The sequence below is a fragment of the Panicum hallii genome, chromosome 2, assembly GCF_002211085.1.
Source record: "Panicum hallii strain FIL2 chromosome 2, PHallii_v3.1, whole genome shotgun sequence".
Classification (NCBI taxonomy): domain Eukaryota; kingdom Viridiplantae; phylum Streptophyta; class Magnoliopsida; order Poales; family Poaceae; genus Panicum; species Panicum hallii.
In genome coordinates, this window is record NC_038043.1 from 184,971 (window position 1) to 200,521 (window position 15,551).

A 15,551-nucleotide genomic window follows, 5' to 3' on the forward strand; every position below is an offset into this window, starting at 1 on the left:
TGAACACTTAATTATTATGGTCCATTTGGATCCGCTCTGCTGATGCAGCTATCCAGAAGGGTTTAAACTGGACATCCCGTCTGGATTCATTTTTTGGGTACATGTTTGCAGGTGAGCGTAGCCAAGGGACGGATGGGGTGCTGAGAAATTGATGACGCCCACCCCATTTAATAGGCACATTAACGCCCTTCATTCAATCCACACCCCTTGCCACCCAGGTGGGACCGCCCGTCAGTTGGGGCCCGGCGGACGGAGTAAATAATAAATACGCGGCGCAGTAACTACAACTAGAAACTGCACTGGCCGGCCCCACGCTCCGTTCACTGATCTGTGGGACCGGCCATCGGGTCCCTTCTCTCAAGGCGTGGGTGGGGGTCCGTGCCGTGCGAAAGCAAATCCCACCAGTCAATCTCAAGGAAGCACAAAGTCAACGATGGGATTTCCACGTAGGAAAAGAGAAATGATTTCAGGCTTGGGATGTTGCGTGTTTGAATTTGGAAGGCCCGTGGGCCGGGGTAGGGTGTGCATCCTCCAGCCCGTGACCGACCCCCGTGCTCCTTCCTTCTCTTTTTCGCTTTTCCTTTTGCCCTTCCCTCCCGCGGCGGCGGCGGCGGAGCAGCTAGCTCATCATTGATTGATTCGATTCATTGGATAGGGTTTCGTCCTCCCTCCCTACGCGCCACCCCCACCAAGGCACCAACGCCGCCGCGGCCATGGCGCCGCCGCACCCGCTCAGCTGGGCCGATGCGCCGCCCTACCACTACCACGGGACGACCCGGCACCCGGCGCCCACAAAGGGGGACGGCGCAGGCGCAGGAGCAGCAGAAGACGGGGCGCGCGCGCTCTGGATCGGCGGCCTGCTGCACTGGATGAACGAGGACTACCTCTACTGCTGCTTCACCCGCTCGCCCGAGGTCCATGCCCGCCTTCGCCTCCCCTCCATTCAATCTATCTATCTATCCATTCCATCTAGAGACTAGAGTTGTACCCTACCTATCCTACTAGAGTTGCGTCTGCATGTGTATGCCCTCTCAAACCTCCTGCTCCCCCTCCCCTCGCGTGCTTTCAGTACAACCATTTATTTATTGGTTGATTGATTCAGGTTCCCTGCGGTTGCTACTAGTAATAATATAGTAGTATGGCTAAATGATGTATCTTATGTGGCATAATCGTTCCTAGGCCAGTGTGTATTGATTTTGTTTTCTATCACCAACATCGCTTTCCTGATGGGTAGTTTTGTACCAACCATGTGACTCAGCCGCCCACCATCAAACTGCCCCCATGAATCTCAACGATAATGACACATACCATCATCAATCCATTGCTCACCTAGTTGGTACAAAACTACTTGAATATAATGAAAATATGAAAACACAACAAAATCCGTATTGAAGAAAAAATCAGTCTCAACCCCATGCCTGCCCTTCAGTAGCGTCACCGTACCTAGACCTCATGCGTCCAGCTGCTGCTGGTTGCATCATGCACCTGGCTTAGCAATGGCGCAGTTAGCAGGGCACTACTCTGTATATTTTGTGACGGGGGAGAGGGGGAAGAGTGGAAATGTGACCGGACCAGATTGTCCGGTCACAAAAGTGGCTCACTTTATTCCCGTACATACTACTTATTCCGCTAAGAAATATGCTGAAGTCTATCTGGATCAAATTGTCCGGTTACAGATCGATATAGGTTGCTACTGCATTTGCCGCAATGAGGACTGCACACGCCTATTTCATTATCATGTCATTGGATGTCGATTTCTTCCTGTCACCCCAACATCCTCCTTTTCCCCCACATGCAGCTTCTTTCCATTGTCGTAATGCGGAGCAAGCATACTGGCCAGTCAGAGGGTTATGGCTTTCTCAACTTCACCGCCCATACTGCTGCCACTCACATTCTCAAGAGCTACAATGGTCAGAAGATGCCTAACGCTGATCAAGATTTCAGCCTCAACTGGGCCGCTCAGCAACCTGCTCCCGTGGAACTTCCTCATCAGGAGTCCAAGCTCGACTGTGCCACGCAGCAGGATGGACACGCCGGTGGCACTGCTGCTTCTGAGCATGCCATATTTGTTGGGGACTTGGCCTATGATGTTACTGAATACATGCTACACCACCTGTTCAAGAGTCGGTATCCATCAGTCAAGAGTGCAAAAGTTATCTTTGACAAGCTTACTGGTCGCTCAAAGTGCTATGGCTTTGTTCACTTTGGAGATGTCAATGAGCACGCACAAGCAATGACAGAAATGAATGGAGCATACTGTTCTACCAGGCCTATGCGTATTGCACCTGCTCCCAACAAGAAAGGTATGCACACATACCTTCGTGGTTAATTTCTGAACAAGTTGCAGTGCTTCAAGCATGAATTGTTCTGTACTCTCAGTTTCTTCCCTCCTGCATGAATAAATTCTTCCTGCTGTCATATTTTGGTTTGTGGCCTTTTTCGCCCCTTGTAAGTAGTGCAGTCAGGATTATCAGCATTGCTTAGGTTGCAGATGGAGCTAGTTCACTCTACTTAGCTTGCTCGTTCAAGGAGCAGTCTGGCATGCTATCTACCACAATAGGTCTTTTCTGCCTCTTTTAACTCCGCACTAGTTGAAAGCTATTTTCCATCACTTGTCAAGTTGAAATTCTTGTTCGTCATGTATATGTTCTGGACTGTCACAGTGATGCACACGTTGATGTATTTCAAGTGGCACCATATGCTTCTAGCTATACTTGTACAATATTTCACCTGCAGGGATTTTGTTAGCTGCAGAAGTGTTTGTGTGCTGGCCTTTCTCAATACATTTGTTGCATATACAGTACGTACAGATGTCAAATAGCTATTATGTTTCTTAGACTTTTGTATTGTTGCATTTCATTGTTTTAGTCCATGGCTACTTTGGCTTGTGGTGCATGAATAGTGAAATATAGATGGATCAGAATGCCCGAACATGCATTGCAATGCCCTTGCCCAGTGGTGGGTTAATCGCAAATACGCATGCGTCGGATATTCAGAGTAGCTAGTAATTATTATATTATCCTGTGCAATTTCTAGTAACAGCGTCAATAGCACTATTTAATCACATCATTTCTGATATGCAGATTTTGTCCACAGCACACAGGGAACTGATTCTTATCACGATCCAAATAATTCAAGAGTGAGTTCATGCTTTTACTTTTCAGACTAGTGATGTATAAGAACATTTAACCTTAAGGATGCATTTGTTGCTTGCAGCTGTTTGTTGGGTGTCTTGATAAAAGCATCACAGATGACGATGTACTGCGAGCCTTTAGTCCATATGGAGAACTTGTTAGTGTCAAAGTACTACAGGGGAAGGGCTGCGGCTTTGTCACATACTCAAACAGGTAACTAATTTTGTCATCGTGATTTATTTTGTAGATGGTGGACCTGCCAGCTAGCTGATCAAATTCCTCATCATGATTTCAAGTAATATGAGGACTAAACTTGTGTATAGATTCTGCCTTGGAAGGGACATCTCATAAAATTTTGTCACATGTGGTTTGTATACAAATTGCAGCTGTAGATTTACGACTGCAAGATTGTAAACTTTGGGTGTATAATACATGCTGTTAGTTGGCCTGGCATAGCCCCCTCAAATGTTCTTTGCTGGACGACTGACTTGTGAGTTGTATGTTTTGTAGGGCATCGGCAGAGGAGGCCTTGAGAATGCTAAATGGAAGTCAGCTGGGAGGTAACGCCATGAGACTTTCATGGGGTCGCCCTTCTGCTAACAAGCAGGTAGCTTTTGTTGCTTGTTTGTTTGCTACTCCCTCCATTCCAAATTATAGGTCGTCTTTGCTTTTCTAGGTGCAAAAGCTGTGTACCTAAAATAGCCGAAACGACCTATAATTTGGGACGGAGGGAGTAGTTGCTAATTTCCATGGTGAAATCATATGAGTTTTCTTTGTTGATATGCGTGCTCTTCCTGCACAAATATGAGCAGGATCAACAAAATGGTGGCCAGTATGGACGCCCCAAAGCCTTTGATCCTTCTGGTTTCGGTTGGTCTCCTCAGGTTCCGGACGCTTATGCTCAGAAAGGTCATCCGGGATATGGATATTACCAACAGCAGCTGCCCACAGTACAGGTAAATTTTTCTCTCTCATGAGGATAAGGAAGAGGTCTTTCTTCAGAGATTCATCGTTTTAATAATAGCGTTTGTTTCCCTGTGGACCTGCATAAGAAATTCGTTCCAGTTATAATGATTATGCATTTTATCTTTGTGCAGTGAGATCACCATGTGAAGGAACATTTAAGGAACAGCATGTAGAGAGATTTTTGGTCCATGAACTCAGGAAGAACTTCCACTCCTTTTTGGAAATAGCTTAACCCTTTAGTTGAGCTCCATAAGGAATGGCTCTGTATCCCACCACGGAAGCCCGCCGTGATTCCTGGGAGTAGAGTTTTGTTACAGACATCGAGAATTTAGCCCTTTTAACCTGTTGACGAGAAGAAGTTTGGATCAGTTGCCTGAATTTTGCTATGCCATGGGCATTGCTAGCATAACTCAGGTTCAGAGTTAGTAACATGTCAGTTGAGGCTTATATTGCGGTTATCTTTTACCGCAAGATGTGCACTTTGAAGCGTTTCTGAACTGGTTTTCGGGTGTCAAACACTAACATTTAAGTAAGGCCCTGTTTGCATCACCCCTGCCAAAGTTTAGCTAGTCCCTAGGGCTCCAAACACATGGACTAAAAGTGCTCCAAAACCCCTGCCCCTCCCCATCCCCACCAACCCTATCCAATACCCTCTTTCCTCCCTGCGTGCTGCTGCCCCTCCGCTCCCCGCCTCCTTGCTCGCCCACGCGTGGAGCTCCCGCTGCTAGCCAGTTGCCTCCGTCCGCGGTCGAGCTCCCGCCGCCTTCGCCCTGCGTTGAGCTCCCGTGCTGGCCAGCCGCATGGAGCTCCTATGCCTTCGCCCTGCGTCGAGCTCCCGTGCCGTTAGGCCGCCTCCGCCCGTGGTCGGGGACCCGCGTCGGCTGGCCATCTCCATCCGAGCCTCGAGCTCCCGCCGCTGGCAGTGGAGGAGGCGGCGGCAGGGGAGAAAAGGGTGGGGTGGGGAGGGGAGGGTGCGGCGGGGGAGACGAGGGGAGACGAGGATTTGGATCAGAGAGATGAGATGGAGAGAGAAGGGGGCGGGGGGAGGACTGACGCAGGGTGAGCAGAGCAAGGGTAGGGGGTACAGGCAAAATAATCTTTGTGCAGCTGTATTAATAATCTGTAGTCCTTCCATCCAAACAGGTTAGGGAAAAAAGTTTAACAGCGCCTAAATTCCATAAGGTTGACGGGAAGAAACTGTTGATTGGACTAATAAATAGCTTTATCCTGGAGTACTTGCATTCTGCACACAACGTGAAAGCTGCCTGCACGCCAAATTGCCAATACATGTGCGAACTATAACAGGGTTGAAGAGTAGGTCCTTGACCATGCGCTTCATGCGATGAGTCGGCGAGGTGATGCCGTCCCCATCCTGGTAGATGCAGTGGATGATGCGAGCAAGGTTGCGGCACAGGTCAGCGGCCACGGCCATGCTCTGATCCGCAGACGACGACATCTCCTTGTTGAACACCTTCCAGGTGTCGGCGATGAGGCCCTGGACGGCGGCGCGGGCTTGCTCCTCGCCGGCGCACCAGGCCTCCTCCATGCAGCAGGCGATCGCCGACGGCGCGTCGCCTCGCTGGGACTCGGCCTCGTGCGACGCGCAGTCGTTGCAGAGGCGGAAGATGGTGGAGGAGAGCTCCACCAGCGTCGTCGGAAGACGATCGCCATCGCTGCCGACGGCTGCCGCTCCTGCGGCGGGGAGCGCATGGAGCAGCAGGAGCGGCCCCGTGGAGGTGACCCAGCCATTGGCGAGGTACTCGCGGAAGCTGGGCCTATAGCTCCGCTGGTGCCACCGAGCCTCCACCAGGAAGGCCTTGCACAGCTCGTGCCACTGTTTCTTGAAGAGCGGCAGGACGTGGCAGCCATGCTTGCTGAGCACGCGGTCTGCCGCCGTGGTTGAGGTCTCCCAGATGGCCGCGTACATGGCCCTCATGTACTCCGGGAGCGCATCGCCGGCGCCGCAGGGGGGCTCCCAGGTGGCAATGGCGTCGGTGAATGCCCGGAGCTCCTCCGGCGTCCCGTAGACGTCGTAGATGTCGTCGAGGTGGACGATGAGGGAGGCGGTCTTGGCCAGCACCTCCCGGCAGTCCGCCAGGTGCGGCTCCGGCGCGATGCACGCCGCGCAGAAGAAGCACTCCACGACGCGGTCCCTCGCGAAGGGCAGCCGCTCGCCTAGGCGGCTCTCCTTCCACCACCTCGTCACCTCGGAGAGCTCTCTCCGGTGAAGAGCCTGCACCAGGTTGAAATCCACCCGAGCCAGCTGCAGGATGTCGTCGTCGTCATCGTCGGCTCCAGCTTGCTCTTCGTGCAGCGACCACATGGCCTGCAGCCTGGGAGCTCTCCAGTGCAGCGGCAGGTGGCCGGCTGCGATCCCGCCCCCTCTGGCGGCTAGGCTCTGGACGGCGAAGGCCCTTGCTTCCTCCAGCTCCGTCTCGCCCGGGAAGGCGAGGTAGGAAGCTTCATAGAGAGCAAGCAGCCCATCATCATCGTCGCTGCCCACCACCACCTCGTCTTCTTCTCTGAATCTGAATGCTCTCATCATCACCAGCAGCATATCTGTGGATGCAGGGATGCCCTGCGCTCGGAACATCCGGAAGAGAAGCGATGCTGAGTGCAGGTCGTCGTCGAGATTGCTGGGAGCAGCGCGATGCATGGAGAGGAGGATGCCTTTTATCTCCTCCTGGAAATGGTACGCGATGCCAAGACTCTGCAGCCGATGGATGATCCTGAGCCTGCTTCGTCCAGCGGTGTCGTCGTCCTCTCTCTCTTGGAGCAGGAGGCGCCTCACTCTCTCCTTCAGGGTCGTTGCCTGCAACTGTAGCACACTCTCTCCAGCTTCCTCTTCCCTGAGCGAGCAGATGGAGTCGTAGTCCCAGGTGCTGGCCTGGTAGTTGGCGGACCGCCGGTGCAACGACGTCGACGACTCCACGGCGGCCTGCTGCTGTTGGTAGTCTCCGGAGCACACGACGACGACGGGGACACCGGCAGCGGCCGACGCCATACTCTGTGTGTGCGTGCGTGTGTATGCTTCAGATCGATCACTTGCTTAAGAATAAGCTTAACTACGTACACTGGCTAGCTAGCTAGCTGTGTATGCTTGTGCTGCCTGTGTATACATGTACAAGCTAAGTTTGATGTGCTATATATAGATAGATGGATAGATAATCCAGCGCCCGATCGAGCCTGCATCTGGCGTGTCGGTGAAGACGATCTACATCGACACACACCAAGAGAAGCAAGCATTGCAGCTGTTTGATGTTGTTTGTGCACAGCAAAGCAAGCAACGTGTGTGTTTGCATACACGTGCTGCACCTGCAATACATGCATGCATGCATGCTTTTAACTTCTCCATCTCTCCCTTATATAATATAATAATATTGGTCTGTAGGAGTATTTCTTTTGGTGGTCTTTCTCTCGATCAGAAACGACTTCGACGACCTTTTGAGCCAGCAGTAGTACGCCACGTGTATCACATGATCATCACTGTTAGTTGCCGATTTGGTCGTCGTTCCTTACTCTTGCGTGCATCACGCGCGCGTGTGTGTACATCGTCATCTGGTGGATAGATGCATAATAACGCACGCGCATGGGCATGCATGCAGTTGCCAATGTCACGCTCAGTTTCTTGTTTTTTCCCTAAAAAAAGGAGAGAGGTACAGGGAACGATAGATACGTGGATAATAATTAAGTTTAATAGCAAGCCAACATACACTATATTTCTAGTCATTCATATATATATATATATATATTATATATATATGTAGTATTTTATTATAATGCATCTGAGTGCATTTTTACAGAGAATGCATCCATCCTCAGTTGCAGCTGGTTCACGCCCAGTTGCAATCAGTTCCGTCCGTTGTGATTGGTCTATTCTCTCAGTTGCAATCGGTGTAGTCTTTTAGTATATATATTATATATATATATATGGATAACGACACTTTTTTTTAGGGAGGGGGGAGGGGGTGTTGCGGACAATGACACTACGTTCTTCTGGAATGAACACGACGTACGTTGTTCGGATACGGGATATATGGCCGATGGAGCTTCACGTCTTTTTTGACTCATGTGACTGAGCACGTGTTTAGTTAAGAGGAATTCAGCATGAGAGCTGCACGCCTAAAATCCAGGAGATGGGGACATACTACTACTTTATTACAGTGTGTGCGGCCGAACAAGGTCAATGTATTTGCACAACTAGTCCATATAGATGCATGGATCAAGTGGTATGTAGTTGTTGTTATTTGCACGATTTTAAAAGTTGAGGACGAATAAAATGTCAGTCCTCAAGTAAGCATGGAGAGAGAGGTATAGCTGAGAAAAGAGATATTTATATTTATTTATTTAGAACTGTCCATATGCATATGCATGTGCATACCTTTTGCTCTGGACAATTATATGGACGGGTTGCACAATGTATTTCGAGCGATAGCCTACTTTGGGTAACACTGTGGTCACCAATATGGATCGAATGCCAGATAACTCGAGTGCGTCTTCCAGTGGATTCTGTTATCTGCCCATGGGTATGGGCGTATGGCAGGGCACTGCACTGATAAATATTATTTGAACAGTGTACTAGCTAGCAGCCACACGAACTTGGGCAATTTTGCTCCTGGACACTCTGAACCCTAAACCCTAAACTCTAACACTCTACAATATCGTTTTTTGCCACAGGACATTACTCAATCTTGCCTTTACTGCTGGACACCTTTTAAGTATGCATCTTTACCAATGGACACCGCAGTGATTATAATATCAATTTCCTGGTTGGAAGGATAGAGAAAATAAATAATCTGACCAAAATACCCTTGCAATAGTAGGCTGCGGACGGGTGGCGGCGTCGGCGCTTGCTTCGCCTAGCGCGCGCGAGGCTGCTGCTGGCTGCGTCGGGTCCTGCTCACGGCCACGTCACCGAGCGCGCGCGGGGGCGCTGGACGGCCACGTCGCCGAGCGCCGGGTGGGTGGGGGGAGCGCGTCCAGGGGGGGGGGGGGGCGAGCTTCGCCGAGCGGGGGGAGGGGGGGGGACGAGCGCGCCGGGGTGGGGGGTGGGGGCGGGGCCGAGCTTCGCCGAGCGTGCGGGGGGGGTGGGGGTTCGAGCTTCGCCGAGCGTGGGGGCGGGGAGGGAGCGCGGCAGGGGTGGGGGCCGAGCTTCGCCGAGCGCGTAGGGGGGGGGGGCGTGGCCGGGGGGAAAGCGCCGGGGGAGGGGGGCACACGGGTTTCAACAGGGTTACAAGGGGTAATTTCGGTATTTAGAAATTTTTCTCCCTCCATTTTTCTCAAAATGAATATTATAATTACTGCGGTGTCCATTGGCAAAAATGCACGTTTAAAAGGTGTTCAGCAGCAAAGATAATATTAAGTAATATACTGTGGCAAAAATCGACATTGTAGAGTGTCCACGAGCAAATTTCCCCAGGAACTTTTCTATCTCCGGTAGTTAACTTAGTGATGATTTGATGAACCATCATCGTGCATTTTCAGTTGTGAATGTCCAGTCAGTCAGTCAAAGAAGAGCCTGCCGCTGCTGCTGCCTGTGCCTGTGCCTCTAGCGGCAGCTGCAGCTCTGCGACCGTCATCTTCTCCAGCATCTCCAGGACCCTGCTGATGGAGGGGCGATCTGAAGGAGACATCCGGATACACCAGAGGCCGACGACCACCATCTTCCTCACCACCTCCTCCTCCTCAGGCCCACTGCACGCGCTGCTGGCGCAGAACCCGTCCAGATCCTGGTACAAGCACTCTGGGAAGTAGCTGCTGCTCGCCCCTGTGCTCCCGGAACCATCGACGACGATGCCACTCCTCCTGGCGCCGACCATCTCGAGCACCATCATGCCGTAGCTGTAGACGTCGGACTTGCTGGTGACGGCCCCCGCCTGCCTGGAGAACACCTCCGGCGCGATGTAGCCGACGGTGCCCCTGGCTCCGGCGATGGACACGGCGATGGTGCTCTCCTTCTGCGGCCGCAGCTTGGCCAGCCCGAAGTCGGAGATCTTGGGGCGGAACGCCGCGTCGAGCAGGATGTTGTGGGGCTTGATGTCGAAATGCACGATGTGGGCGTTGCATCCCCGGTGGAGGTACTCCAGCCCCCGCGCGATGCCCACGGCGATGTCCAGCAGCCGCTCCCAGCTCAGGTCGCCGCCGGCGGTGTACCTCTCCAGCGAGCCATTGGGCATGTACTCGTAGACGAGGCCCCTCTTGGATTTGCCCTCCACGCAGAAGCCCAGCAGCGTCACCACGTTGACGTGCGACGTCCGGCTGATGCTGGCCACCTCGTTGATGAACTCCTCGCCGTCCACCTGCTTGGCCTCCTTGAGCATCTTCACCGCCACCTCGCGCCCGTCGGGCAGCCTGCCCTTGTACACGGCGCCATTGCCGCCTTGGCCCAGCTTGTGAGCGAAGGATCCGGTCATCCGCTTCACCTGCGCGTAGCTGTACCTCCGAGGATGCTGCTGCTGCAGCAGGGACTCCATCCTCTTCATGCGGCTGCCTCCCGAGGATGATGATTGCTTCCTCTCCTTCTCCTTCTTGCGCCACCGCCACCATGTTAGTATTAGGCAAGCCCCGACGAGAAGCAGGGCCGCTCCACCCAGCGCACCTGCTAGTATGTCTGCATCAACAAATTAATTACATGCAATTGATCAGTGATAAGCTGAGACAAGGGCAACAAGATCGATTGATCGGACCGGATACTCACAGGTCCTGGCCTTTTTCCTCGAGGAGCTTGAGCTTCCTCCAGTCCCAGAAGAAGAACCTCCTGGCGCTGCCGCTGACGGCGGCGGTGGTTCGACGAGCGGCGCCATGGTCGGCGGCGTGCCGGGCGCGAATGCCATCAACTCGAAGCGCAGGTAGCAGCTGGGCCCGCTGAGGCGGGCGCCGTCCATGTCGGCGCAGCAGACGCCCAGCCAGACCATGTGCGCCGCCAGGCAGCGGCTGCACTCCTCGAGGGTCAGGTCCACCGTGCACTGCGCCAGCCCGTGCAGCGTCGCGTTGGCGCTGACCTGCTCGTCGCCGAACGCGACCCGGGCCGGCGACTCCGCCGCCGCAGCGAGCATCCGGCCGTTCAGCCTCTCCCGCGCTGTGTCCAGAGCCGCCGGGTCGGAGAAATTGTTGGGGTTGGGCACGAGGAAGCGGCGATCGGGCGACATGTCCGCGGCGCCGAAGAAGCTGGCGTTGTCGTAGCGCACGAGGCACTGCGGGTACCAGAGCACCATGTCCCTGCGGCTCGCGCAGCGCGTGCCGGGCAGCTCGGCGGCCGCGGCTGCCAGGCAGGCGGCGCAGTCGGACATCTCGGCGTCCGCGAGGCACGTGGCGAGGCCGTACACCGCGTCCTCGCCCGCGCCGGCGGCGGCGAAGGTGGCGTTGAGGAAGCTGGCGTTGGCGGCGGCCATGTCCCGGAGGGAGTCCCGGAAGCGGAGCAGGTTGGCCTCGAAGGCGGCGCCGCGGATGGAGGTGGCGGCGGAGGTGGAGCAGTCGGGGCAGGCGTACCTGCCGTTGGCCTTGGTGCCGCAGAGGTTGGGAGGGTCCTGCTGCTGCTGGGGGAGCACTCCGGGGACGAGGAACACCACAGAGACGGCGAGCAAGGCAGCAGCAGCAGCCATTGCTTGCTTGCCAAGAGGAATGGGAAGAACAGGTTGACCCGAGGGGAGGCCGGGGGAGGCTTGGCTGGTCTCCGCATTCTGCTATTGCAGGCTCAGGCTCAGGCTCAGGTCAGAGAAGCCGGCTACTCTGACCTGACCCCACACGGCATCTACACAGCAAGTAGTCAGTTGGCGCCATTTGGCAATGTTATCAAGCAAGATCAACCAACCAGGCCACTTGAATTCTCAACTCTATCTATCTGTAATTCTCTCTAAATTACTCTGCTTTGTGAAGCCAGCAGTACACGGTTCGCTTTTAAGATTTAGCACTGATAATCGTTACACAGGTAGGGTAGTAATAAGCATCACTAGCACCAACAAATCATTTGGCCACTGTCTGCATCAACAGGCAACCATCAAGAATGAACATGCAATTCAGATAATGGCAACCATCAAGAATGAACATGTAATTCAGATAATGGCATAATGCTACTGCTAGATAAGCCATGTCATGTCATGCCCCGGGTAGCGCAACCAAGCAAACAACACCTTGGAGATTCAACCACAAAATGAGTCTCCAGTTTCATTAGTGCCATTCAACACCAAAACTCTTTTCTCATATGATATGATGACGATGCATCACCACCAGTGCTTCCATGCTTCCATAAACACAACAGCAAGCAAAAGCATTCAACTCAACTGGATGTAGGTTTGCAGCTTTTCCAGCTCATCCATACTTTCTTAGTACCATATAACATCACAAAATCTCTCTAGTTAATGGGGTGGTATTGTGCCGATACCCGCTTGGGGGGAAGCTTCCGTAGGACGAAGAGGACTAGCGCAGATGGCAATATCTCCGTCAGCTGCACAATGGAAGTACATTTATTAAGAATACTAATGCCACGGATAATAGATGCTACAATAGCGAGGACAAGGCAGTGTTAGCGCTTTTACCGTGTAGTAGAACAAGTCTAGGATTGGATGGTCCAAAACCTCCAGAGATACGTCGGGATCAAATGCAGATAATGCCACCTACCACAGCACACATAAGGAGAAAACATCAGAGGGAAAAAAAGAAGTCCAACGTGTGCAAAATTTCTTTACATGAGGAATGTTTCAAAATCAAATTAAAGCACAAATTCATTCTTCTCACGAATGCAAAGGAACTAGTTGACTATGTTTGGTGGCGTCATGTCCTTATTATACAGGTCAACATCATATGTCCCACTTTCAGATCAACCAAAGGAAGAACCAATCTTCATAATTGCACACTACCAGTCAGTAAGTGAGAACAAAATACTCACCACGACACATCTTATCAGGAAGCAGGTCACACAAATTGCTGTCACAGTCCCAACCTGAGACATTTTGGAAAATGCAACGTCAGAGTGAAAATTATGGAGATATAAATGATAGACCAAATAACCCATGATACGGTATTAAGACACCGGTGAGCGACTAAAATTGTACCTTTCAAAACCAAACAATTTTCAATTATACACATAGATATCATAAACTAATCAGTTAGTCGGTAGACCAACGGCGAATACAACACAAGATTTAACTACAGTTACTAAGCTCCAGAAGACATGTTTCGGACACTGCAAAAGAATTAAGGGTCTGTTTGTTTCCCATGGACTAAACTTTAGTCCCGTCACATCGGATGTTTGGACACCAATTAGGAGTAATAAATATAGGCTAATTATAAAACCAATTGCATAAATGGAGGCTAATTCGCGAGACGAATCCATTAAACCTAATTAGCCCATGATTTGACCATGTTGTGCTATAGTAAACATGTGCTAATGATGGATTAATTAGGCTTAATAGATTCGTCTCGTGAATTAGCACCCTCTTATGCAATTAGTTTTATAGTTAGCTCATGTTTAATCCCTCTATTTGGCATCCAAACATCCGATGTGATCCAGACTAAAAATTATTCCCTCGATCCAAACAACCCCTAAATGTTCAATGCATCTCTATTTGTACTGTTTGTTTAAACATGAGTATGTATAATATTCCCAATTCATAGTGCTAACAGATAATGTGAACCAAATGATAGACCCTAATAGCATTCTACACCAGCAATTTGTTTATCGATCTCCACAGTAGCCTTTCCATGGGCAGTTGAACACGAAAGGTAGCTGTTAAAAGGTCGCAATCACCTCATAAAGCTTCTTTTGCCGCCCCTTTGATTCAATAGGGAAACGTCTCAGCAAGAAGAATAACCTGAAGGGAAACAGCAGCACATTTTTACATAATAGAAATCTAAGGCTGCAAGTTAGTACAAGAGGAAAAGACACTGAAACATCGGGTCACCTTCCACCATATACTGAAAAGCCAAGAAGGGCGACGAAGGAGACAGCTACAATGAAGATTTTGCTGGCCAGCTCAACGGCCGCATTATCATTTATTCCGAGGTATATCCATATGCAAACCTGTCCAGATGTCCAAGCAGAGGTACTGAGTCAAAGGTAGCGAAGAATATTTTGAAAAATCCGGTGGAGTTGAAGTTAAGAAAAAAAAGGCATAAAGAAATTCCATGGACAGGAAGTAAGGGATAGGAGGGAGAGGAATAGACCTGAACTACATATATGATGCTGTTAACGGCAATGTATGCGGGCCTTAGCTTGTCCGTTGGGAGACTCCTAGCCTGCAATTCGAGCAACATTAGTGCTTGTACCATTTATCTTATTTGAGAAGGAAGGATTGAAAGGGGCAGAGGATTTGCAATGAAAGAGTTTAAGACAGGTAGGTACCTGATGGTATATTTCTGCCCAGAATAGGACGAGTAAGGTGTATGTGGAGAAGAAGAGCAAGCCGGGGAGATCAAGTAACACCAGCTTATATACCTGTTGAGGAACACAGACGAGTATGCAGAATCTTGATGTTTAGGTGCAAGAAGAGCACAGTGCATCCATGTTCATACCATATATGAACGCAAAAGAAAAGGTAAAGTTGTAGGCGAAGAAAGAAGGGGAATGGTTTCTTACTTTTGTGCGGAGGAGGAAAACATGGACGTGGAAGCCGAATACGAGAGCACGAACTGCGGGGGAGGAAGGGTTTGGTCGGTTAGTTGAGATGACGATGAACTGGACGGACGGGGTTGGATGAAATCCAAATCCAATTAAGAGGAGATGAGAAGCAAGCAATTTCTTGTTATTACCCCCGTTGACAAGGAAGTTCATGAGGTGGAAGATCTTCTGTGTGGTCCATCCGAGCTCGGGCACCCGTCGCTGGATCCTGATGAGCTGAATCTGCAAGCATAGATATAGTAGACAGCTGAATCTGCAATCTGATGCCTTACGAATTGGAACGCTGGCTGCTTGGTGCCTGCCTCATGTAATGTAATGTAATGTTCCCCTCTCAGCAGTTAGCACAGGAGGGCTGCACGAGAGAGAGAGAGAGAGAGAGAGAGAGAGAGAGAGAGATTCGCTGGGATTGGATTGGATTGGATTGGATTTGACTTTTGGAGCAAGGCAGCAGCAGCAATCGGCGAAGAGCAGCTTCAGATCAAGCATCAGTTTGAGAAGGGCGTGCCCTGCCCTTTCCTTGCCTTCCCCCGAACTAGATAGGAAGAGAAAAGGAGGAATCATAGGGCGGGGTACCAGTGCTACGGCCGAGACGAGGGCGTATGCGGCGGCGAGGGAGAAGAAGGCCCCGTCCTGCCACTGGCGCGACTCGTTGACGTCGTTCCACCAGCCCCGGAGCGCGGCGGATGCAGAGGAGGAGTAGGCACCGGAGGTAGCGGCGGCCCCGGCCGCAAAGGAGGAGGCCAGCTCCCTCATCTCGCTCGCTCTTCTCTCCTCTCCTCTGCTCTCCTCTCTCTCCCCCCGCTTCGGTTCTACCTTGCTGTGTACGCGGCCTGGCC

General features: G+C 51.6%; 4 protein-coding genes across 5 annotated transcripts; 1 reads left to right on the forward strand and 3 right to left on the reverse strand.

The window, feature by feature from the left end:
- Window positions 1-561: 561 nt before the first annotated feature.
- On the forward strand, window positions 562-4,591 carry LOC112882459 (polyadenylate-binding protein RBP45-like). 2 transcript variants are annotated; one of them, XM_025947525.1, is made up of 7 exons: window positions 562-914; window positions 1,799-2,303; window positions 3,084-3,139; window positions 3,217-3,347; window positions 3,645-3,741; window positions 4,019-4,090; window positions 4,232-4,591. In XM_025947525.1, exons 1-7 carry the CDS (start codon window positions 714-716, stop codon window positions 4,232-4,234), a joined length of 1,065 nt encoding a protein of 354 aa, XP_025803310.1. In that variant the 5' UTR covers window positions 562-713; the 3' UTR covers window positions 4,235-4,591. The 2 variants fall into 2 exon arrangements, with proteins under 2 accessions (XP_025803310.1, XP_025803309.1); XM_025947524.1 differs by having other exon boundaries at window positions 565-914; window positions 3,947-4,090.
- A 731-nt stretch (window positions 4,592-5,322) lies between these two features.
- LOC112879930 (terpene synthase 10-like) lies at window positions 5,323-7,104 on the reverse strand. The gene has a single exon (XM_025944371.1). The coding sequence runs from the start codon at window positions 7,102-7,104 to the stop codon at window positions 5,323-5,325; it is 1,782 nt and encodes a 593-aa protein (XP_025800156.1).
- Window positions 7,105-9,437: 2,333 nt separating this feature from the next.
- LOC112881393 (cysteine-rich receptor-like protein kinase 13) lies at window positions 9,438-12,001 on the reverse strand. The gene is made up of 2 exons (XM_025946055.1): window positions 10,798-12,001; window positions 9,438-10,710 (listed from the first exon to the last, which is right to left on the reverse strand). The coding sequence occupies exons 1-2, from the start codon at window positions 11,699-11,701 to the stop codon at window positions 9,599-9,601; spliced, it is 2,016 nt and encodes a 671-aa protein (XP_025801840.1). The 5' UTR covers window positions 11,702-12,001; the 3' UTR covers window positions 9,438-9,598.
- Window positions 12,002-12,237: 236 nt separating this feature from the next.
- Window positions 12,238-15,551, reverse strand: LOC112881394 (tobamovirus multiplication protein 1). The gene is made up of 10 exons (XM_025946056.1): window positions 15,289-15,551; window positions 14,847-14,937; window positions 14,674-14,726; window positions 14,440-14,532; window positions 14,262-14,333; window positions 14,000-14,118; window positions 13,846-13,909; window positions 12,985-13,038; window positions 12,635-12,712; window positions 12,238-12,543 (listed from the first exon to the last, which is right to left on the reverse strand). Exons 1-10 carry the CDS (start codon window positions 15,466-15,468, stop codon window positions 12,451-12,453), a joined length of 897 nt encoding a protein of 298 aa, XP_025801841.1. The 5' UTR covers window positions 15,469-15,551; the 3' UTR covers window positions 12,238-12,450.